Source organism: Pelodiscus sinensis, chromosome 17 (genome assembly GCF_049634645.1).
Source record: "Pelodiscus sinensis isolate JC-2024 chromosome 17, ASM4963464v1, whole genome shotgun sequence".
NCBI classification, from domain to species: Eukaryota; Metazoa; Chordata; order Testudines; family Trionychidae; genus Pelodiscus; species Pelodiscus sinensis.
Genome location: NC_134727.1, coordinates 35,898,666 through 35,922,787, shown reverse-complemented (window position 1 = coordinate 35,922,787; position 24,122 = coordinate 35,898,666). Strand labels below are relative to the sequence as shown.

The window sequence follows — 24,122 nt, the reverse complement described above, 5'->3', positions numbered from 1 at the left end:
TTAAAAGGCAGTAAGACCAGAACTGTGCCTGGGATTTCTTCTTTTTTTTAATACATAAGTTAAAGACACCTGTGCATACCATGGCCCACCAGTGTGACCTTACCCTGGTAGCTTGAGAATCGGCCTCTCAAAAAAAGTACATGCAGAAACTTGTGAGTAGACTTGGGCACTCAGTTTGTACACCCAATTACCAGCAATGCACATGTAACTGCTATCATTTCAAGTGCAAGTGACCAATTTTTAGACCCATATCTGGTCAGTTGCACATTGCAACTAATTCCCAAGCTTCTGTGCCCAATCTCAGCGACATTGTGTGCAGATTACACACAGAAATGTGTATGTATTTTGGCACTTCCATTTTGCATGCATTCAATTTTAACTCTTAGTCAGCATCAATGTTCCCTCTAATCTTTTCCATCCATGTGCGGATTTTTTATAGCCAGGTGCGGAATAATTTTTTTGACGTGCACCAAGGCTTGGAATAGAAACCCAAAAGCTAGCTGTGGGCACTCTGCTAATCAGCTGGGCGGCACTTGAATCTCTCCTGAGCAGTCACACAAGGGCACAGCTTCTAGGGAACACTGGCTGAGGTTGGTCCCTTGTGCTGATCGATTCTTTCCCCACCAAATGGTATATTAGGCACATCTAGCAAATCCCTTTAGCTGATGAACCAGGCTTGCCCAGTGTATTTAGTGGTCCACAGGAAAGCACTGCTGGGAGATGCTTCCTGTATGGCAGCAGGGGAAGGGTTAAGAACACTGGTCTTATCTGTGGCTCCCACATCACCTTTGCCAAGGAGAAGCTGGTGACTCCTGAAAGCTGGGAGGCAAAAGTGACTCACAAAGCGGAGCTCAGAGCTAATTTGCAACAGATGGTAGAGATGATGCCGCATCTGACCCAACACTGACTAGGCAAAGATGGGTCTACGTCTCTGACTTACAGAGCTGCAGATTGACCTGCTTGTTGCAGTGTGTCTACCCTCCTTCTCCCCCCATTATCAAACCACCATTCCACAATTTGCTGGGTCACCCCCCACAAGCCCTGCTGCTCTTACTGGGGGCACTTCTTGGCTCTCTCCAGTCACACCAGGACCAGGAAAAAATGAGTCTGGTACCTTCCCAAAGGCCTTGTCTACATGAGAATACGTTTTCCAGTCTAGATAGCCATACCAGTAAAGCCTTGTAGGGTTATGGAGATAAATTCCTAGGAGCCAGCAGGTCAAAGTGGGGGAGAGAGAGCATGGGCTCTGGTGGGTGGGGCTAGGAGGGGTCTTGCCTCCCCAAGCCATGGGGTCACCCACCTCCCCATGATGCTGGGATCACTGGGAAGGTTTTGTCTGGTCTGGCTGGAAGAGGATAGATTGGGCCAACCTCTGGCCTTAAAACCTAGTAACCCTTCCTTTCTCCCCCAGCGCAGAGACAGAAGGCAGGAGCCCTGGGTTTGAGAAGGGAAAGTGGGGGAGCTCACGAAGCCTTTAGACAGAGGAACTGAGATCCTGGAGCTGCCCAGCGCTACACCAGGGGGACTAGCTGTACTTTGGGCTCCCAGCGGGTGTTCCCTGTCAGCCGAGTGCTTGTGCGGCTGCTCAGGAGCGATTCCAAGGCTGATCCGCAGAGTGGGTGTTTTGCTTCTCCAGGTGGTGCACCACCGCACATGCCTGGGTGCACAGAGAAAAAAAATATTCCGCACACGGAGGGGAAGGATTAGAAGGCACACGGGTTGCAGGCTGTTTCCCCCGCTGAGAAATGTCCCTTTCCCCGGGGCGGGCTGGCCGCTCCCCCCGGCCCTGCCCACACGTGCTCTCCAGCAGGCGCTCGGTCTGCCGCCAGGCTGCGCCGGGCCAGCGCGGTTTTGCAGGGGGGCTGCCGCTCGGGTATTTACGGCGCGCGGCGGTCCCCGCTGAAGTGCACGCGGCGGGCAGGGGCGCTCTTAGCTCGCCGCGGCCGTGCAGCGCCGGGCACTGAGCGCTGGGGGGTCCCGCTGCCTGCAGCCCCGCCCGGCCATGGGCTGCACCTGCAGCACGAGCGGCCGCTGCCCGGCCCGGAGCAAGGTAACCGCGAGCGTGCGCCCGGGAGCGGGGCGGGTTCCCCTTGCACAGCGCCCGGGGAAAGGGGGCACCCCCCATCCTGCCCTTTCTGGGACCCCCTACCCGCGAGCCCGGGGGGCGAGGGGAGCTGCAGGGCTGCATAGAGCGCCCCATGGACCATCGCCCCCCCCCCATGAGTCCCGGTTAGTCTCCCTGGCGCGGGGGGGAGCTGGATGGCGCCCCCCACTTTAGACAAAGCCCCTTCCCCAAAACCACGAGCAGGGGGAGAGGGGCTGGCGGGCTTCTAGGGAGAGTCAGTGCCTGGAAGCCGAGACACCTTGTTCCTGAACACCGGAGCTGTGGACTGTAGCTAGGGGGTGGGTCCAGGGGTTCTTTGCCTAGGTCTGTGTGTCTTGGAGAGGGTGTAGGAGCTAATGTGGGTATGTAAGGAGGGGGAGGTCTGGGGGTTCCTTCCACAGTCCTGCAGCCAGAGAGCCTCAGAGGGGAAGCCGTGTGCGTGTCTGCATCTTTAGAAACCACTTTTGTCATGTGGCATCTCCGAGACTCGCAGAACTGTTCGGGTGGTATCCTGAGCTCTCCCGGGCAAGCTATGCCCAGCATGCGGGTGAATCCCCAAGGCAGAACAAACAGGCTCCGATAGCAACACCTCCCTGACAGGAGAGAGTTAGCAGCTGTGCCCGGAGAAAGGGTGAATTCCCCCCACGCAGCAACATCTGGCCCAGTCTGGGCTCAATTTAAGTTCTGTCCAAGCCACTAGCTCATCACTGGTTCCTGGGGGGAGCAGCAAGAAAGATGCTTTTGGCTGAGGAAAGGAACTGTGCTACAGGGAGAAGGGGTCTGAGATCTACAATGTGGAGCAGCACCAAAGCGGTGTAGGGTCTGCACACCTCACCCTGAAGCATTGACACTTAGATTCCGCCTTTGCTACCTGCACTGCTGAGCAGGAAGTGCAATCGCTGTTATTCTCAGGGTGCTGACTGTTTACCAGCCAAGTTCTCTCCCTGAGCTATTTATTCTGTGGGTTTAGCCTTTCTCCAGTTCCGGGATGAGCTGCAAGCAGACCCATCTGACCAGTGTGTCCATTATTTGACTGCAAGCAAATAATTGCTGTGCCAGTTTCTGAGTTGCGTGTGAACGGATTGGTTCCCCTTGTGCTTACAGTTATTCGCTATTTGTTACTCAGGGCCTGTGATTGGTCACCTGAGCCAGGCTGGGCACCCTGTAGGGAGGATTTTAAAAGGTGGAGGGAAATCATTGAGGTTGCAAGATGGCTGCACAAAGCTTTGCAAACATTACTGTTTGCACCAGGGAGTAGTTCTGAGCCTTCCAGGGACTTTTGAGACAGAAAACCCCCAACTTGTACAGCTACTCAGAAAACAGATACAAAGAGACACATGTGCAGTCCAAGAGAACTCGCAGGGGAGTTGCAGAGAAATGCCCGTGAATATTTTTGTAGCTCAGGGCGTTCCCTGGGTGAGAAATGCAGCATTCAAGGGGCTCCAGGAATTGAGACTAGTCATGAGATGAAGTTATCTGGAGTTACCTCCCTTTGATTCTGATGTGTCCAGTAAATACCATGAGCTAAGTTAGGGCACAGAAGGGATATAGGCCTTTCTGACCAACATCATTACATCAGGCTTGGTTGCCTTTTAGAGTTTATGGGCTTGCTGCGTAAGGCACTGGGTGGAATGCTATGGCTTGTTTTAAGGAGTAGTTGGCCCTTCTGGTTTAAAGTCTCTGACACCAGAATAGATTAGAGAGCCTGCAAGGGGGAGTGTAAAAGGGGCTGAAGGTGAGGAAAATTCAGAGACACGTAGAAGAGGAATTTTCAGTGCTAGGGTTGAAGAAGAATAAACCACGAGCCTCATTCCGTTCACGTTTAGCAACTTCTCAGGCTGGCAAAAGAGAGAGACATCTATCCGGCATGATCGAGATCAGCATTTCTCAACCGATGGTGCGAGTACCCTTAGGGGTACTCGAGAGAAGTCTGGGGGATACGTCAACACAACTGAAATTTGGAGACAACTGAATTTTTGTTTGAAGTTGTACAGCGCTTTATTATTTTTGTACCTTTTACACCGCAAAATGTCATCGCCTGCCCGGCTACAATTAAACTGTTTAAACAAATGTGTTGCAATGGTAGAAAAAAAATAATGTGTCTGAAAACTGTATGTAGTGGGGTACTTATATTTTTTTTAAAAGGGGGTGCTTTATAAAAAAAAGGTTGAGAAACACTGATCTAGATGATGCTTGATCCTGCCTGGACTCGATGACCTCGTGAGGTCTCTTCTAGTTCTAGGGTTCTACGAAAAGTCCTTTGGATGCCAGTGGTTCTTATGTGGATATGTAAACTGCTGAGATTCTTTCATCATTGCATGGGGTTATTAAACCTGCTTGCTAGAACAGGGAATAGAAAGGATTCTTTTCACCAGGACCCATGTTGGAAATGACCTTGGGGAGTCATCACCTTCCCAGTCTAGGGTATTAACCAGGGATCATGTGTTCACATCAAGTGGGTGTATGACATCTTCTGAGTGCAGGGGGGAAGGGCATTGGCAGGCCTCTGTGCAGCTATTTCTGGCTCCTAGAAGAGCAAAAAGATAAGCAAGAGGTTGTGCAGGGGCCATGTGCAAGAACCCACCAGGGGATCTTGTAGTCATAAGACCACTGAAATGTGTGATCAGCTCTGTAATTCAGCTGCTTGAAGTTGCAGGACGTAACCGGCTTTTCCTCTGACCCCCAGTCATAAGCGGTGCTAAGAGGCCTTGTTGGAATGACGCCGGGCCCAAGCCCGGATCTTTCAACAGTGGATTACACACGTTACAATTAAATGCTACCTCTGTGCATGTACACACTTCCAATAGAACCTCAGAGTTACAAACCCCAGAGCTACAAACTGACCAATCAATCACAATCGGAAGCACACAGTCAGGCAGCCACAGAGACGAAAAAAAGCAAATGCAGTGCAGTACCGGGTTAAATGTAAATTACTAAAAAAAAACCAGGAAATGCTTTAAAAAGATTTGGCAAGATAAGGAAACAGCTTCTGTGCTTGTTTCATTTAAAGGAAGATGCTGAAAAGCAGCATTTTCTTATGCATAGTACAGTTCCAGCACGGTTACAGTCAAGGTTTTTAAGTCTTGGCTTGACAAAGCCCTGGCTGGGTTGATTTACTTGGAATTGGTCCTGCCTTGGGCAGGGAGCTGGACTTGATAACCTCCTGAGGTCTCTTCCAGCTCTATGATTCTAAGGTTCCGTTTTAACGGTTTTTGAAAGAACCATCACAGCGTTTTGTGTGGCGTTAGGAATATTTCAGAGTTCCGAACATCCTCTGTTCCTGACAAGTTCATAACGCTAAGGTTCTACTGTCTTAAAATCAGAAAGGGTCAGAAATTGTGTTACTAGCAAGAGGGTTAACTCCGCTACAACGCTTAGTTGCACGTGTTGGTGAAATTGCACACGTGATAGTATGTTAAAAGCCAGGAATAGGCAATGGTGCGTAAGTGCACCGTGCCTCGATCAACGCTCCTGCTCTCCTTGAAGCTGTTGGCCTAACCTTCCTTCCATTGATGTCAGTATTAGTCACAAAGAAAAGTTCCTGGTGACTTTAAGAGGAGAAGCATCACACATTTCCTGTGTTCTGATGATTTCATTCTGCAACAATACTTTTGCAGTAGGCATTTACAAATGCAATGTTAGAAAAAATCTTGCACTAAGATAGGGCTCATTGATTGCTAATGGGGACATATCTCTAACCACACTCAGATCCATTGACTTCACAGGGCAACACGTGTAATGGCAAAAGATGGAACCAAACCTGGGACTCTGGAGCTTAGTGCATGAGCCTGTACCGCTTGAGCTAAAAGCAAACTAGCTCTCAACTAAGCTGTTTGGAGCAAACTCCTTCTTTCTCTCTGTAAGGGGTCTCGGTGCCACTCCATGGGACAGTGCACCACCCCCAGCAGGTGTGTGGGTTACACACACACAAACAGCTAATTGCCAGGCTGCAAGAGTCATTCAGTCAAAAGCTGTCCGGTGCCCCTTCAGTTCCTTAGGAGTTGTGTAGTACATCCAGAGGATATAGCAGATACACACTGATCAGTGCACACGGGCCAAGGTATCTCTGCAAAGACACCGTGCTCTTCAGGTACATTCCAAACATGCTTAATTATCAGCCACGTTGTGCTTTGATGCTTGGCTGCGATTTGAACTTCCTTCTCAGTGACGTTGAACTGACCTCTAAGAATCAAGTTTCCAAACTTTAGATGTTTTGCAGTTACCTCTAGAGCAGGAGTGGGGAATAATTTTTACAGAGGGGCTACTTAATAAATGTTGGTATGTGGTCACGGCCCAGCTCCACCCCCAGAAGGGGCGGGGCCTTGTGTAGAAGGGCAGGGTTGGGGTCTAGCCTCCCTCCAGAATTGTCTGGGTCCAGAGGCTTTGAATTAAAAACACAACAAAGGGCTCACGGCTACCGGCCCCTGCTGGGGTAGCACCGCAGTTGGGAGCTATTAGCCATTTAAATAAGATCCTCCTGCCTGAGACATCTGGAAATTCATGGGCACAGGCAGCAGAATATAAATAGAGAGCAGCGAGATGCAGTCCGTGGGCCAGACCAAAGTGCTAGGTGGGCCAGATACGGCCCCCGGGCTGCATCTTGCCCAACCCTGCTCTAGAGGGTGGGGAAAAGTGGTTTGATTTTCTTCTGCCCTTGCTCTGCATCCAAAAACTAGGGGAAAGGATTTGGACCCAGCTCTGCAAAATAATTCACCCACTTTAAGGCCCCTTTCCACTGCCAAAGCAGTGAGCTCTTGCAACAACCGTCCCACATTGCTGGCATCCGGCTGTTCTGTTTATTTGGACCATCCTTCCCCCAGAAACTGCAGCCAGGGACACATGCTCATTCTGGCACCTGTGAAGCGGTTAACGGTCTCTCTGGGATACTCCTAGAGAGACTGTCACGGAAACAGAGAGCGATTGTTAGCACATGTGGAATGCTCATACTTTCCTTCCCGTTGTCAGCTTCAGGCCCTATTCTCCCCTTGCCGGGCGTGAACAGCGTAAGTGGTTTGTTTTTGGACACACAGACCGAGGCAGGAGCTTCCAGCAAACGGCCCCATAGTGCAGCTTGCTCTGAGATTGTCCCCTCACCTCCTGGGGTGCGCCCTGGGACTGTCAAAGGCACCGTCGGCGCCAAACAACCCCCGTTAAGTTCCATGGACGTTGCTCATCTCCAGGGTGTAGTGGGGAGAACAGACCCCTGCGAGCTGTGTGCAGCCTCGCTGATGAGAGAGGGGTCCGACCGAGAGGTGGGGGCATGAGAAGCACAGAGCGGAAAGGAATCAGTCAGACCAGCCAAGGAGGGGAATCCAGCTGGCAATAGGACATCTGTCTCAGCATTAGGCTTGCCTGAGGAAAGGCCTTTAGGCCCTGCCTTTCACTGCCTGCTCTAGCTAACCGGTCCTACACCGTCCCCGGGCTCGCAGACCGGTCCTACACTGTCCCCGGGCTCGCAGAGTATAGGGGGGGTCTGAGAGACTCAATCCATGAATCCCCGACTACAGCCCGTTATCCTGCTAGGAAGGGGAGCAGCAGCTGGCAGGCGTGGTGCCAGGGAGCAGCTGTTCCCTGTGAGGAAGCGGCCCTGTTTGCCACACACCCCGCAGCCTCTGCAGGCCCCCTCCGGCTTCTAGGCCGGGGTCGGGTCCCTGTTGGCCCGACCAGTGCTGAGGCAGTGAGGTAGCTCTCCCAAACTCGGGAGGGCACTAGGAGCTCATGCGAATGCCCCTTCCACCAGGCCTCTGCAGAGCCGGACCTCTCCGTCTCCCTCAGGCAGCAGGCTGCTGCTGCCCGAGGGCCAAAGTGGGCCCCTGGGAGCCGTCTCTCTAGCGGGGAAGCAGGCAGCTGGGATTGAGGGGAGTTTAGCGCTAACCCACCAAGCATTTTGGGGGGAGTGGGGTGGTCCTGGGAGCTGAGCCTGCGGGGTGGCCTCTGCGTGCTTTCAAGTTTGTGATGAAATCCTTTCCCCGGAGGATCAGAGGGAGCTGATCGGATCCCATCCTGTCTGTGCCACCCCGTCCAGCCCTCCCCTGGGACCCCCACTCCGCACTGTGCTGCCCCAGCCCAAGCGGACGCCATTTCAGTGTTCCAGGGAAGGTGCGAGCCGCACAGGGCAGGCGGCGAGGCGGAGAAGGGCCCTTCCTCGGTGAGGTTTCCGATCTGACCCCTGCTGCGCACTTCCCCCTGGGCAGTGGCTGTGAGAGCATCGCTCCCCTGACTGCTCCTTTGGAGGGTGGGCTGGGAACTGCGTGTCGCACATCTGGCTCCCAGCTGTGATCAGGGAAGTTGGATGGGAGTTAGGGGCCAGATGGGAGTCAGGGGCCCGATGTGAGGCTTGCCCATCATTTGTTCCTGCCCCAGATTACTCTCTTGGCAGCTCCAGGCCCAGCCAGAAGGGGGTGCTGTGCTGTGTGCCAGGGGAACCTGGAAGTGCTCTGGCCCGGGTCCAGGTTCCCGTGTGTTGGCCTCTGCGTGCTTTCAAGTGTGGGATTGAATCAGCCAAGCTTTCATGCAGCTTCACGAATCTGCACTGGGAGAGACAGGCCCCTGGGAAGAGCCCGGCTTTTACAGCACACAGCCCGGACGAAGCAGCCGGTGGGACGATTTGCCTCCCAAAAATAGGGACCTCCCAAACGTTAGGTGATCTGTTGTTCCCGACGTGGTAGAAGCGTCTGATCCCGCTGTAAAAAGCAGCCCCTGTGCCTAAGAGGATCAGTCCTTTCTGGATAATTTACTGCTCGGAGAAGAGGTGGACTCTGCAGTATATTTCAGGCTTTCTGCTGTCTCCTTGTCCGCCACTCTCTTCCAACCCGTGGGGACTCTGGGATGTAGTAAGAGCTTGCACGGCCTTGATCTTTTCCTGGGAAATCAGGCACAAAACCCCACTGCCTTTATACCACTCTCTAAATGGGCCTGTCACACTTGAGAGGTTGGAAAGTAGCAGCCGGCCCCTGCAACGGTTCAAAGTGTCTGGACCCCTCTCAGTCTCTCTCTTGCACGTGCGGTGGCTTGGAGGTCCAGAGCATTCCAACCCACGTTCAGAATTCAGGGAGGTCCCTCAGGCACCCCCCCTTAAGGTCTGTTTGCAGTAATAGGCACCCCCCCATAAGTTTTCAGTCTCTTTCCAGCCTACATCTTCCTAATACACCCCTCCAAGAGAGACAGGGCAGCAGGCAGCAGACGATTTTCCTTGCCTCCTCTCTCTTCGCATGGTGGTTGCTGTGTCATAAAAACGGTCCTTGCAAAGACCTTCTAGGGATATTCTGGGAGGATGCAGGCACCAGCTTGGGCTTGGGACAGGCTTTATTAGTTTCGTGCTGCTGCTTCAGATTAAACTTGGCTCCTCCTTGCATTCTGTATGTTTTGGTGGCATGGAGCCTGCTGGCCCATGCGAATGAGCCATGTGCTTCCAGCGTGTAAACGCAGAGAGGCCAGGACCAAAATCCTCCTAGCCAGGGTAATATGGAGCAGGAGAGGCCTCTTAAAATGTAGAGGACTGTCAGCACGCTTGACACATTTCCAGATCTCTGACTCTTAAACTCGTGTCTCCTCCCTCTCATTGTGGTATAGAGTCACTGTTAGTACAATGCCGATTATTTTCAGGGCTTTGTTTTCCTGGCTTTCTGGTTCCTAGCACAAGTGGAAGTTCTGGGTCAGTTAAAGGACCCGTTTTCATAGAATCATAGAATACTAGAACTGGAAGGGACCTTGAGAGGTCATCGAGTCCAGTCCCCTGCCCTCATGGCAGGACCCAGTACTATCTACCATCCCTGATAGACATTTATCTAACCTGCTCTTAAATATCTCCAGAGATGGAGATTCCACAACCTCCCTGGGCAACTTATTCCAGTGTCTGACCATCCTGACATCTAGGAAGTTTTTCCTAATGTCCAGCCTAAACCTCCCTTGCTGCAGTTTAAGCCCGTTGCTTCTTGTCCTGTCCTCAGAGGCCAAGGAGAACAATTTTTCTCCCTCCTCCTTATGAAACCCTTTTAGATACCTGAAAACCGTTATCATCTCCCTTCTCAGTCTTCTCCTTTCCAAACTAAACAAGCCCAATTCTTCAGCCTTCCTTCATAGGTCGTGCTCTCTAGGCCTTTAATCATTCTTGTTGCTCTTCTCTGGAACTTCTCCAGTTTCTCCACATCTTTCTTGAAATGTGGTACCCAGAACTGGACGCACTCCTCCAATTGAGGCCTAATCAGCACAGAGTAGAGCAGAAGAGTGACTTCTCGTGTCTTGCCCAGGCTTGGGTCCTGAGTAGCTATCGGTTACCATTCAGTAACTGGCGTCTGTCTGCATGGGATGAGGTTGGCATGGATCATCCCGGAGGTGTTTACCTGTGTGGCTGGATTTGCTGGCCTTCTAAGGTCTCTTCCAGCTCTCTGATTCTATAACTGACTGTTGGCCTGTTTTCTGTGTGCTGCACCTTTCAGGGTGTAGGACCCCCTTGTCTGTGAGGAGAGGCAGGCAGACAGTTTGTGTTCAGTTCTCCGCAGTTTCTTTCCTTTCCAGAGCAGAGCTCATTAGGGCAAAGACAGGCCCGCTTGCACAATGGGAGTGGGTCACATATCCCAGTGAATCAAACAATCACCGGGGACCAAGAATGAAAACACAGGGACAGGGGGGCAGGGCACACGGTCAAAACAAAGGATTCAGAAAAGGATTGGAAGCAGAGATCCCCACACCCCACCCATGTACCATGGAAGGCAGCCTAGCATGGAATGTCAGGATCACTGAGTGACATTCTCTGACCAGTTTTATGAAGTCAGACTGGATGATCACCAGGGTTTTTCTGGCCTGGAAATGTATGATATAAGCTCTTTTAGAGTTCCCCTCCAACCACAGAAGGCCATTCAGTTCATGGATCTGCATCTGAATGCATATCACATGTCTGCACCTGCTCTGTTCTGGGAACTTTTTCCTGCCTACAGTAGCAGGTCGGGAATATTTCATTTCTGTTTTTGCACATTCTGCTTTCTTGGGAATCTTTCATTTCCAGATATGCATCTCCACCTTGCAAGAGGTGTAGATTAGCCACGGAATTTTAATGACGGTTGCCAGGTGTCTGGTTTTGAATCGGACAGTCCAGTTTTTGAGCTTTCTGTTCAGGAAACAAACTGAGAAAATAGAAATGAGAAAATAGAGATGTCCGGTATTTTCTAAATAAGATGTAAGTAGATTGTGATGTAATGTCAAGTGTGTCCGGTATTTTTGTTGAAACCACCTGGCAGCCCTAATTTTAATGCACCGAGTGGGTGGCTGATTGTTTGTGATATACAGTAGACTTCTGATAATCCGGAACCTATGGGACCTAGGTGGTGCTGGATTATCAGGAATGCTGGACTATCAGGAGGTACTATAAGCTGGTTATATATATATATACTGTATACATTATATACTGCATATAAAGTGTTCTTAACCCTTTTTATTGTTGTCAGCCGAGGGTCAGGGCAGTGAGTCCCTTATGACTGGCTGAAGTTCTTTTAAATTGTGCTTGGTTCTGTTACAGCAACTGAAGGAGTCAGGTTAAAGCTTAAATAGTTACTATTTATTGTTACAGGGTAAACTTAGTTGTTAGATGCTACTACTGTGTTACAGATAACACAGACACTACAAAGGACAGGACAGAAATTACACTAATAAGTCACTTACAGGTACCATGAAACCCTTTGGTTCTCTGAGCTCTTATTAAATGCATGCAAAATAGACACATAGCAGGTATATATTCTCACCCCTGCGTTCCAGACTTGGCGTGGCCAGCGTCTTTCTCTCAATCCCTCGGGAAGAAGTAGGGCGAGGTTGGGCGTCCCACAGACCTCGGGAGACAATCAATACCTGCCAGCAGGTATAGATGATTGGAGCTCAAATAGGGTGGGCTGCTGAACCTCTTTTATACCCCTTGGGTCATGTAGGCTTCTTCCTGGGCTCAAGTGGCCAATTAGGAAAAATGGCTTTGAATGCCAAGTTTCCCACGAAGGGTGCAAAGCATAATTCACACCTGGGAAAATGCAGACAATGGGCACCTCTGGTATGTGATGGGCGAAGATTCCTCTCTGGGACAGTGCAGGCGTGTCAATTACTGGTACTAGCCATCAGGGCGACGGGAGGCCCCGGGTCGTCAGCTAGCCCATTTACTGTCTGGTTTCTGTTTATGGTAGAGTCAGGGACAGGCAGCAAACCTGTGTTCCCAGGGCATCAAAGGCTGACTGCCTTTCTCTTGCTCTCTGGGGGGGGGGGGAACAAGATGGGGTTCGTGGAAAAACAAGATGGGGTTTTGTGTCTGGCTACATTCCACCCCCTTGACACGCCTCACTATGTCCCAGAACGCAAGATGGCGGTGATGCCAGCACCCTTTGCCCTCCTTGGAGGAAGCTAAAATCGCCCTATCAGCAGGGTCTGATCAGATAATTTGGATCAAGGGATTGATTAGGATCGCTTCCCAATGCCATATACCAGATTTGTGCAGAGGAGGTAGCAGTGTACACAAAATGCCTAACAATACATAGAAGCATGCAGCAAGCAATTACAACAAGTAAAATGGTTAATATAGTATTTACAATAGAGTGAAGGAAGGGAGTTAACGAAAGTCCTAGGTGTTGGGCTAGACAATCTAGCCATGAGGCTTTACATTTTTAGTTACAGCATGTCTTATCCCATACCGTTTGTTGCCACTTCCCTTGCCTCCCCTTTGACCTCCCCCCAGAGTTATTTAGAGGATTGCGGTAGTCGCTGTCATCGAACCATACCGGTTCCCATCGGAAGATGTCACTTTGTTTCACCAGCTGAGAGGGACAAACTCGATTCCCAGTCCAGTAGAGGAGTCAAGTAAGGTGTTCTGGTACAGCAGTAGCAGTTGGGATGAGGAAGAAGACCATGGCGAGTTGGAGTACCATGTCTTATTTCAATAGTCTGTAACTAACAACAGTGGTTGCAAGCACAACAGCAAGCGGTATATATATATATATATATACAAAAAGTTCAGGGTGGTTTTCCCGGATCCACACCAGCATTGGGAGGGATCCATCCCACTGGAGCACTGTTTAGGGCTATTGCCTCAGTTTCCTGTAATAAAACATAAGGTTTGCCGGTCTTGGATACAAAATCCAAGCCTCAGTAATGGTTATTGGTGTTAGCCCAGCATCTGCAGTTGTCCAGACTCCTTTTCCCTTATAGGAGTGCAGTACATGGGTTTGTGTTCCCAAACTGGGGTGTTGGGACCAGGGCTATTAAGTGGTTTAGTCCCATGACTGTAAACAACCCTGTTGTCCATCGGGTTGGGTAAGCAAAACCAATTCTTGAAACAATTTCTACTCCAGTTAAAACATACTCCCACCCTTGCTTACTGGTGGGCGGTGGATCAATATAATCTACTTGCCAGGTTGCCCATAGTATTTTTCCATCTCTTAGCCTGGCAAATCATTGCCTTTCTGTTATATGTTTCCTGAGTTCAGCACATAGGGTACAAGCTTGTACCAGATCTCTGGCTTGTTTGTGGGTGATAGGCCACCCCCTGGCATGTGCCTGCCGCACCAGCTCATCACTTTCTGTGTGTAGATGGTACTGGCCCCTGCCTCACAAGCTAATTGATTGCTGCCAGCTCTGCGAGCTGAGCTGTTCCTTCTATGTTTGTGGTCAGGGGTGCAGTGGATGTGTCTGCTGAAACAGCAACAGCCTTCCCTGTCCACTTTCCTTTGAAATAACCAGGCAGCCTGTATTTACATATAATGTTGAATTTAAAAGCAAGCCAAAAGTGTTATAAACTCAGCCTTGAAAGAGACAGTTAAGTTTCAAAGCTTGAGTTTCTAAACTAATAATTTGGTTTCTAGAAAGTTAAGTGTCCTAAAAAGTTGAATGCCCAACAGAAGCACTAACCAATTTGTGCCTTGTCTGTTCGCAATTTTAAGCAAGAGGACATTATCCAAAACAAAATAAAACTAGTTCATTTGGAACCCACAAAATAGAGTTACAATATATAGAGCTCATTCCTTATGCAGTTAGCCAATTAAGTTTTAGTAGAATCCTTAATTTTCCTTTGCAGATTTAACAAAGGGGTCCATAGACAAAATGTTTACATTTGATTGTTTCTTTGCCTACATGATTTGCACAGTGCTTAAGGAAGAGGCTGCAAAGAAACAAGGTGTCATTTTTAAAACAAGATTTCCCTTCACATATTACAACCACCACTTAGTTCCTTCCACACTCCCATGGAGTCCACCTTTATCTTCACATTCCCTCAAATCACTTGCTTTGTTCTTTCAAAAATGTTTCTCATTCCTAGTAACTTTCCAATGTCTGCTCTACTTTCCTTATTCCTTCAACTTTGCCTATAGGGCTCCAGACTTTTTGCCTTCCCCTTCTTATGGTCCATTCTAATTCCTGCTAAATGACTTTTTACAATGACACATGTTTGTCTACTATTAATTTGGTAAGGAGGGTGAGCTTGTTTACTAAGCCTTATACCTCCTGGTCCTTTTCTTAAACATATTCCTGAGGGAAGAAAAAAAAATAAATCTGAGAGTTTCTTTAACTCTCAGCACCCATCCTTAAGGGAATCTAGCTCGTCTGGGTACTGAGGGACATGCATTTCTACCTCTCCACTTTTGCAGCAAAGGCTTTTACATTTTTGAAGAACACCTCTTTACAGGTTTTCCACAGAAGACAAAAGCTGCAGCTGTTTCCCTCTCCTTTGAAGTTGAGGGTTTACATATACACAAGCAGTTAGCCAATTTGTCTTGTAGGTCTGAAATTGTATGGACAGCAATTAACACTTGATCAGACCAAGGGCTATGCCCGAACCTTTGCAAGATTGTGTTCAAAAGGGGTAACATCTTTACAAATGCCAATTGTCTCAGTCTTCTCTCTGCCTTCTTAAAAGACTGCTTACATTTAAACTTTTCTAGTATACCCAACCTGCTATTGGGACTAAAATAGCAATACCAATACCTCATTTTTCTTTCTTTCTGGAGGGCTACAATTTGAACTTTCTGGTCTCAGGTAGTTTGCTAATCAAACTTAGCTATTACCTGCAAAGCTTCTTTGTGCTGCCAGCTAGGGCATTTGCACCACAAAGGAAATCACAACCTGGTGTGGCTCCTGGAGCTTTCACAGCATTTTAGTTTGCAGTTTTTCTGTACCTTCATTTAACAGCTTGGACTAAAAGTAAACCAAACCAATTTGTTTTAAACCTACAAACAAACAAGATTACTGGACCTTAAAACTTCATATTATTTACACTATACATATATATATCTACACACAGATACACATACATTCTCTCTGAACCTTTCTTACACTATTTTTACATAGCTGTACAACAATTACATTCCCTTTTTATTCAATGGGGTAGTTCAGTTCCAATAGAACCCCCTCCCTTTAGAGTTCTTTTGACAGTCTCTCTCTAATCAAATGTTCAGATTTGAGTCAAATTTGCCTGGGTTATTTACAGACATTCCTTTGGAAAAAGGGCCCATTTTTCCTTCAGAATGACTGTAAAGAAACCACAATTTTCTATCTACACCATTTTAGCATTTGCACAACTGCTCAATTCTCTCCATTCTCTGCAGAGTTTAAATTCTCTGTGTTTTTCTTAAAACACTTTCTTATCTCTAAAATAAAAACTGGCCTTGTTTCAGATATTACTCTTGTATGTTTTAAGGGTTTAGATTCCCAGTACTTACTGCCTTTTTCTTAGTTCTATCACAAGGCTTTCAATCTTATCTGTTACCTGCCTGCTTGTTTGGGCCTGATCCTGTTTTCCATTTCTGCCTGCTTGTCTGGGCCTGATCCTGTTTTCCTTGCTAAATGGAAAGTGGCTCCTTTCCACAGACTCAGGCTTTGTCCCATTCTTTAGCTTGCAGGCAGTTCTATACTTACAGAACTGTACCCACAACTCCTTAGGATTTCCCCAATCCTTTTCTAACATTTCTCTATCCCATTTTGGGTTGCCCCAACCTTTCTGGGCAAACCCTTTCTTTATACCACTAAAATCCATGTCTATCATGACAGGCTTCATGTTGCTGTATGTGAACCAATAGCACAATCCTGCCGACTACGCCAATTCTGTCAGCCGAGGGTCAGGGCAGTGAGTCCCTTATGACTGGCTGAAGTTCTTTTAAATTGTGCTTGGTTCTGTTACAGCAACTGAAGGAGTCAGGTTAAAGCTTAAATAGTTACTATTTATTGTTACAGGGTAAACTTAGTTGTTAGATGCTACTACTGTGTTACAGATAACACAGACACTACAAAGGACAGGACAGAAATTACACTAATAAGTCACTTACAGGTACCATGAAACCCTTTGGTTCTCTGAGCTCTTATTAAATGCATGCAAAATAGACACATAGCAGGTATATATTCTCACCCCTGCGTTCCAGACTTGGCGTGGCCAGCGTCTTTCTCTCAATCCCTCGGGAAGAAGTAGGGCGAGGTTGGGCGTCCCACAGACCTCGGGAGACAATCAATACCTGCCAGCAGGTATAGATGATTGGAGCTCAAATAGGGTGGGCTGCTGAACCTCTTTTATACCCCTTGGGTCATGTAGGCTTCTTCCTGGGCTCAAGTGGCCAATTAGGAAAAATGGCTTTGAATGCCAAGTTTCCCACGAAGGGTGCAAAGCATAATTCACACCTGGGAAAATGCAGACAATGGGCACCTCTGGTATGTGATGGGCGAAGATTCCTCTCTGGGACAGTGCAGGCGTGTCAATTACTGGTACTAGCCATCAGGGCGACGGGAGGCCCCGGGTCGTCAGCTAGCCCATTTACTGTCTGGTTTCTGTTTATGGTAGAGTCAGGGACAGGCAGCAAACCTGTGTTCCCAGGGCATCAAAGGCTGACTGCCTTTCTCTTGCTCTCTGGGGGGGGGGGGAACAAGATGGGGTTCGTGGAAAAACAAGATGGGGTTTTGTGTCTGGCTACATTTGTACATACTGTAATGTTTTAGTTTTTTTAAGCCTTTTTTACCCTTTTTGCTCAGTTTAGCTGCTGCCGCTGTTACCTTGTGACTCATTTTTTGCCAAAGCTCACTCACTGGGCTCTTGCCATTTTGATGCCGGACTATCAGGAGTGCCGGACTATTGGATGCCGGACTATTGGAGTTTTACTGTACAATTCACTGAGGTTTTACTTCATTCACAGCTTTAAAAACCAGGCTGGGTGATTTGCACGACAGATTGCTCACCTATCGCCTTTCTGACATACATTGTTTTTGCCTTTGCTATAATTGGAGTTAGTCTGAAGTTACTGGGACATAAAACAATAGAAATGCTCGACGCACAGCAAATTTGGGGTCAGTCGGGAACAGAACCCAAATGGCTGGACTGTGCTCAGTTGGGGCACGTCTACACAGCAGAGCTAAACTCAAAATTAGCTCTGCAACTCGAAACACAATAGTTTATTTCAAAATTGGGCACGCCTACACCGCACTTATTTCAGAATAGAGCACTCTTCCCCCGACTTCCCTTATCCCTCCTACAATGAAGTTTACAGAAGTCGGAGTAAGAAGCCCGTTATTTCAAATTTATTTTGAAATAACGGGCTTGCTGTGTAGACGTACACTCTGTTATTCCGAATGCGCACGGACGTTATTCTGAAATAATGCTGCTGTGTAGACGTACCCTTAGAGACAGGGCCACATACCGAGCTGACTCCAGGAAAGCAGTCCAAGTGACTCTAAGATCGTGTGTACGTATAAGGAAGTGCCTGCTACTGGAACTCCATCAGGGTAGCTACGTGGGGGCGAATTTCCTGAATGTGGATAGAGCCTCACCCCCGGGTCTTGCACCTCTTTCAGTCCCCTTGGGCATAGGCAGTAAGTGACCTTCCCTCCCCCGTGCCCGCACGCTACCCTCCACTCAGCCAGGCTCAGCGGCCCAGTTCTGCGTGGTTGGCGAAGGGTGTGAGTTGCACATTGGGCAGTGGGTGTTGGTTACGTGTTAGGTAGTATGTGTGTGTTACACTGTAGGCAGTAAGTATTGTTACCTGTGGGACAGTGGTTGTGTGTTACATGTTGGGCAGTGAGCCTGTGTTACCTGTGGCTCAGTATTACATGTTGGACGGTGTTTGTGAGTTACATGTTGGGCAGTGTGTGTGCGTGTGTGTCACCTGTGGGGCAGTGCATGTGAATTTTCAGGAAGCCGACTGAGAGAGGCACAGTCAGTGGGGAGAAACTGTGAGTGACACCAGCTGGATTCTTTCATGTTCCTGGACACTAGGTCTTTGCTACAGAGTTAGGTTGACCCTACTTCATCGTAGCAAGGTGTGAAAAATCCACCTCCCCTCAGTGACACAGTTAAAGTGACTTGGCCCCTAGTGTAGGTAGCACCAGGCCAGTGGAAGAATTCGCCTGTCGACCCAGCTGCTGCAGGGAGGTGGATTAACGTCAGCGGCGGGAGAACCTCTCCTGTCGCAGCTATGTAGCTACACTGAAGCGTCCAGCTGGGTTGCAGAAGTGTTTCTAGTGAATTCAGCGCCTCAGAGCGCAGAGGTTGTTTCTCTTCGTGCCATTTCTCGCGGGTGTAACGCCGCTGGTGTCACGGGAGCTGTTCCTGATTGACACCACGTCAGATCTGCCATGGCTGGAGGGTTTGGCAGCAGGGGACTGGGGAGGGAGCAAGGCTGCTCTTCGGCAGTTGGACAAGTTGGAAGCAACTCCGGGGCTGGAACGGGACTTGCTGCGATTATCCCCTAAGCAAGCTCCCAAATCTGAGTTCTGCACACCCCGTGCAACAAGGCGGCTCGGATGGAAACTGTGACAAGACCCCAGCGCTCGCACGTGGGGCTGGCAGCAGGAGCCGATGCGCTAACAAAGCATTCCTCCGATGAGGATGTCATTGTCTGAACTGGAGCGAGACCCAGAGCTCTGCCGGTGCCAGATACTCGGAGGTCTTGTTTCTGGCCTTTCTCCCTGTCAGTGCCTTTGATTTAGGATTGTTTTTTCATGTCACATTCCTGCACGGGCTCCGTGGCCTAGCCCAAGCAATTTCTAAGCTCTGCGCCTGGCTATAAAAAGCGACAGGTCTGTGGGCACTGCTAGAAGACCTGCCTCCCATTCTCGGACCTGGGGCTCTGACTGGCTCATAAGCTGTCCAGCAGCCCGGGCGTGCAGAGGTGGCGTGAAGATGGGCTAAAGGGAGGGGCACAGCAAGAGCACTGGGAAATGTTTCCAGCCCTCTAGCGCCAGAGGGTTTGGCACTAAACCCCTATCTCACACCGACGGCTTCTTTGTACGGGTGCTTCATGTTGTCCAGTCCCCCATCCCAGGAGCTGTTGGAGGGGGAGTGGTGCTGATCATGACACTACATAAGAACAGCCATACTGGATCAGACCAAAGGTCCATGTAGCCCAGTGTCCTGTCTGCCAACAGTGGCCAATGCCAGGTGCCCCAGAGGGAGGGAGGGAACAAAACAGGTAATCATCACGTGATTCTTCTCCTATCATCCATTTCCAGACAAACAGAGGCTAGGGACACCATTCCTACCCATCCTGTCTAATAGCCATTGATGGTCCTAACCTCCATGAATTCATCTAGCTCTTTTTTTTGAACCCTATAAAAGTCCTGGCCTTCACAGCATCCTCTGGCAAGGAGTTCCACAGGTTGACTGTGCGCTGAAGGGAAGAAAAACTTCCTTTTGTTTGTTTTAAACCTGCTGCCTATTCATTTCATTTGGTGACCCCTAGTTCTTATATTGTGGGAACAAGTAAATAAGTCTTCCTTGTTCACTTTTTCCACACCAGTCATGAGTTTATAGACTCTATCATATCCCCCCTTAGGCTTCTCTTTTCCTAGGAAAGTCAGATTTGTACCTCGAAACGGGAGGGTCCCAATTGGCAGCTGGCCTGCTGGTGAGGCTGATGGGGGGGTGGGGGCGTTCAAAAGGTGGAAAGGCAATAAATCTTCTAGTCTGTCCTTGTGGCTGGGGGCTGCGTAAGATGAGCACGTGGAAGGAGGTGTACATCTGTGTGTGGCAGGGAGGGTGAAGGGACAGGTAGGGGTGTCTCCTCATGCCTTCTCCTCAGAGCACTTCTGCAAACAGTGAAGCAGGGCTAAGTGGGAAAGTGAGTAGCCTGAGCGAGGAGGGAGAGAAAACAAGCAGGCCCATGTAAGCCACTTTCGTGTCCCTCTGCTGGGATTTCTTGATGGGTGACCCTCTACATGCTGCAGACTCTCTCCCCACAGGTCCCTCTGCGTGAGAGCTCCCGGGTTAGCAGCAGGTAAGGAAGGCAAAGGAGGGCATTGCCTACCCAAAAAGACAGGGGTGGCCCCACCCATGCTCCGCTCTCCCCCCTGCGTGAAGAAGGCTGCCGCTGCTCTTGGTCAGGCCCTGGGGCTGAAGGCTGGAGGGGGTCAGGCGACTGGGGGTTGGGTCTGGCCATGCAGCCATGGCCTCCTGGCACTCCAAGGCTGGGGACGTGCTGCACCTGGTCCCCCTGCGCTGGGGCCGGACAGGCTGAGGCTGCGTGGTTGCCCGGCCAACCTGCGCTCCAGTAGGCTGAGAAGGCTGGGGCCTTGTGGCTGCCCAGCTAGCCAGGAAGGCTGGGGCTGCATGAGAGTGGACTGGGGGGGCGAGGCTGGTTACTGTGGTGGGGGTTTGGTTTGGCTCCATGGGATGCAGGGGTGCAGAAGGGGTGGGGCTTTGGAGAGAAGGGATGGGAGTGGAGTTTGCCGTCCCTGGCTGGGAGTTCACCCACCGTCGGGCCTGCCAGCGTGTCGCGTCCCGTCACACCCAGAGGGCGGTGTGGGCTCCGTGGAGCTGTAGCCGGCTACAGTCAGAGGCCGATGGGGGAGCTAGCAGAGATGCTGCGCTCCCTAGGGAGAGAACTCGCCCGGGATGGGGTACGACACAGGCTTGGCAGTCGCCGGCTGAGCTGCCCATGACCAAATGTAAGGGTCTGGGGCCGTTTCAGTGGCAGTGTCTGGCGCTGGAGAGCAGCACTCCAGGTGCAGTGGGTCCTCGCTGGGCTCTTAATGCGGCTGCAGCTCCTTCATGGAGAGGGACTGCTAAACAGCTCGGCAGCCAGGGGGACCCTTCACCACGTCCTTTTCTTAGGGGGACTGATTTCAGGGACTTCTTCCCATGGCACAATTCCCTTCCGGTCCCAGCTGTGCCCCAAAGCAGCATGGTTTTCCATTCCACCCCGCATTTCGTGACTCCCTTTCTCTTATTTTTCCCACAGAAACACCTAAGAGCCCAGCAGCCAAAGGGGCAGCAGGATTCCCAAGAGCTGACGGCCGGGAAGAGAGCAAATGGTGAGATGCTGGCTCTGACCCACAGGCTGTGTCTGGCGGGGAGAAGAAGCCCCTGCACCCCCTCTGCTCCTGCACCCTACCTCCTACCCAGATTCCTCATCCCACTCCTGCACCCCCTTCCCGCCCAGGCCCTGCACCCCCACTCCACTCCTGCATCCTCCCAGATCCACGAACCCCTAACCCGCTCCTGCATCCTCCCGCCCAGACCCAACCCCCCAAATCTGCTTCCCAGCAGCCCCCCCACACTGAACCCCTTGTTATTGGCCCCACCCCAAAACCTAAAGAGGCCCACAAACTTTACTAATTTACTAGCCCCACCACCTCCACCAGGCTCTGGTGTGTGAGGGGAATGCAGCGCCTTTCTGCTTCTGATTTGGGGGCCATGTCAGTGAGGTGAGGTGGGGTTTTTTTTTCTTCCCACTGATTTTTCTCTGGGTCAGGGGCCCCCAACCCAAAAAAGATTCTTTACTGACTTGAGTTAAATCAGAGTGGATTCTCTCACTCCAGTTTCCCAGGGGATCTTGGCTTTAGTCCCACCTGACATGGTGTCTCAGTGCCCCACATCCAATGGTACCCACCAGTTTTAAACAGCCCCTTGGAGAACCCGATTCTATGTGGCAGACTCCCACGGGGCCCCGCTATTTCCTTATGGCCCCATAGCCTCGCCTCGGTGCCTCCAAAACAGACCTACGCGGAGTTCTCACACTCTGCTTGCCGGAGTTTCTCAGGAATCCCAATATCCTTGAAACTTCCATTGTCTATGCAGACCCTCCATTGATACAGGTCATTTTCAGCCAACCCGTTCCTGGCGCCCCCAACAGGCCCATGACACAATACCTCTGTCTCTTTCGCTGCCCCCAATACAGCCCTTTGGCACCCTCCGGGAGCTGGGCAAAGAGCATAAGAAAACAAAAGCACATTACAAGCGATTTCCACTTTATCCCGCACAGTGCCTTAGAAATTGACAGAGTATTTGGCGTGCGTTCCTGGAAAGGCATCCTTGTTCACGTGGAAATATTGTAAAGTTTGCATGAGACAAACTGCACAGTGCAGAGCCAGGCTAGAAATAACGATCTATAGCCTCATCTGGTGTAAATTAGTTCCGCTTCATTGACTCCGTGGAGCAATGTTGATTTACACCCGCCGGGGAACTATGCAGAAAGCCCCTCTAATGCTAATAAACGCTGTCATGCTGCTACCACAGAAGTCCGTCTATCCAGAAAGCAGGCTGGTGTTGGCAGGGTCTGCAGTGTAAACTTTCCCCCATGCTGTCCAGGAACGAGACTCAAAGAGATTCACAGTGAGCAGCAAATTCCACATGTTGCTGTTCATGGATTGACCCTGCTAGTGACTCTCGAATGCCTGGGTGACACCAGTGCTCGTGAAAATGCGAGCAGGTTCTGAAAATGCCATGAAGTCATGAGGGAAGGGAGTGAAAACCCAAGCTGCTTGCCCCAGGAAAACGGGCAAATAGGATTCTGGGAAGCTGCTTAGTGTTTATTTATGGACAGAGAAATCAATGACTGATGTCTAGTCCTACGTGTGAGCAGATGAATACCACAAATGGCAAGCTCAAAACACTGCAAGAGCTGGCCAAGCCGTCCCACCCAACAAACAGTCCCGCCCAGCGGTGAAAGTAACTTAACATCTGTGACAGGTCCGGTCCTATTGCAACCCGGGTCCCTGCCACCCCTTTAAGTAGCTCCCTGCTGGCTTTTGTGCAGCTCAACCAGCTCTTGCCGGAGCGATGCACCAGTGTGCACCCGCTTCCTTTCACCTCTGGTCCTGTCCCTAAAGAAGCAGAGATCCAGTAATAGAGGGACATTGCTGGAGGGGCTGGTGTCTGTACACCAGTGGGATGAATTGGCCTACGGAGAGGCATATTGTTGCTTTGTTCAGAGTTAATGCCCTATGTGTGAATGGCTGGCTCAGGCAGAGAACTACAGTCTAGTGCTCGCTACCCACGGAGTTATTCAGCAACAGTGTCTGCCATTGGTTAAAGTCCTGTTTCAATAGCTGCAGTCACCCAGTCAGGAAGTGGACACTGTACCTAGTGACCACTCACATGCAGCAGTCAGCTGTAGCAGACTGTTCACAAGGCAACCAATGGCTGGAAATGATTTGCTCCAACCTCAGGTTGAACCTCCTAAATCCAGGACTCTCTTGTCCTACCATCGGGGCCGGCGATTCCCATCCCCGGGAAGCCCCATCTGGGTGCAGCAGGAGCAGGATAGAAACAGGGCCGCAGTGGCTGGGAGCGCTGTCCCCGGAGAGCCCCTGCCCGCTGGCAGCAGTGAACCAGAGCCAAGCCCAAACCCTGTAGCAGCAGGGCTGGAGCGGAGCTAGCCGGAAGGAGGGGCAGTGTCCTGGTAGGTTGGTGGTAGGGGACCTCCCCTGATCCGGAAAATTCCCTCATTCCGGACTAGGGAGGTCCAACCTGCTTGCAGAAACTGGGAACAATTGGCGGGAAGCAAGACCTAAATGAGACATGCTTGTGCAGTGAGACAGAGCGGCCACACCCCTCAGCCCTGGGCTTAGCTGAGAGGCCAAGTGAGTCTCTTCAAAACTTGTCCCCTTTGCGGAGCACACGCTGCCAGTGGGTGCTAGCTAATTAGTACCAGCGGTAATGTGGGTAGTTGTCCCATAGGAACTAGACTGAGATCATATTTTATGTGGGCCACCAAACCGCCACCAAGCACTGATGACTGGACCCAGGCTGGTGACTGCGTGGAGAGCAGCCCCGGATTCCTGTCCGCAAAACCAGCCA

General features: G+C 50.3%; 1 protein-coding gene across 1 annotated transcript in view; it reads left to right on the top strand.

Annotated features, from left to right (window-relative positions):
- The first annotated feature begins 1,869 nt into the window (after window positions 1-1,869).
- Window positions 1,870-24,122, top strand: part of CCDC69 (coiled-coil domain containing 69) — a 35,572-nt gene continuing 13,319 nt past the window's right edge. The window contains exons 1-2 of the mRNA XM_075900577.1: window positions 1,870-2,050; window positions 21,283-21,355. Coding sequence (XP_075756692.1) covers window positions 2,003-2,050; window positions 21,283-21,355 — 121 coding nt within the window. The 5' untranslated portion in view covers window positions 1,870-2,002. The remainder of the gene's footprint in view (window positions 2,051-21,282; window positions 21,356-24,122) is intronic.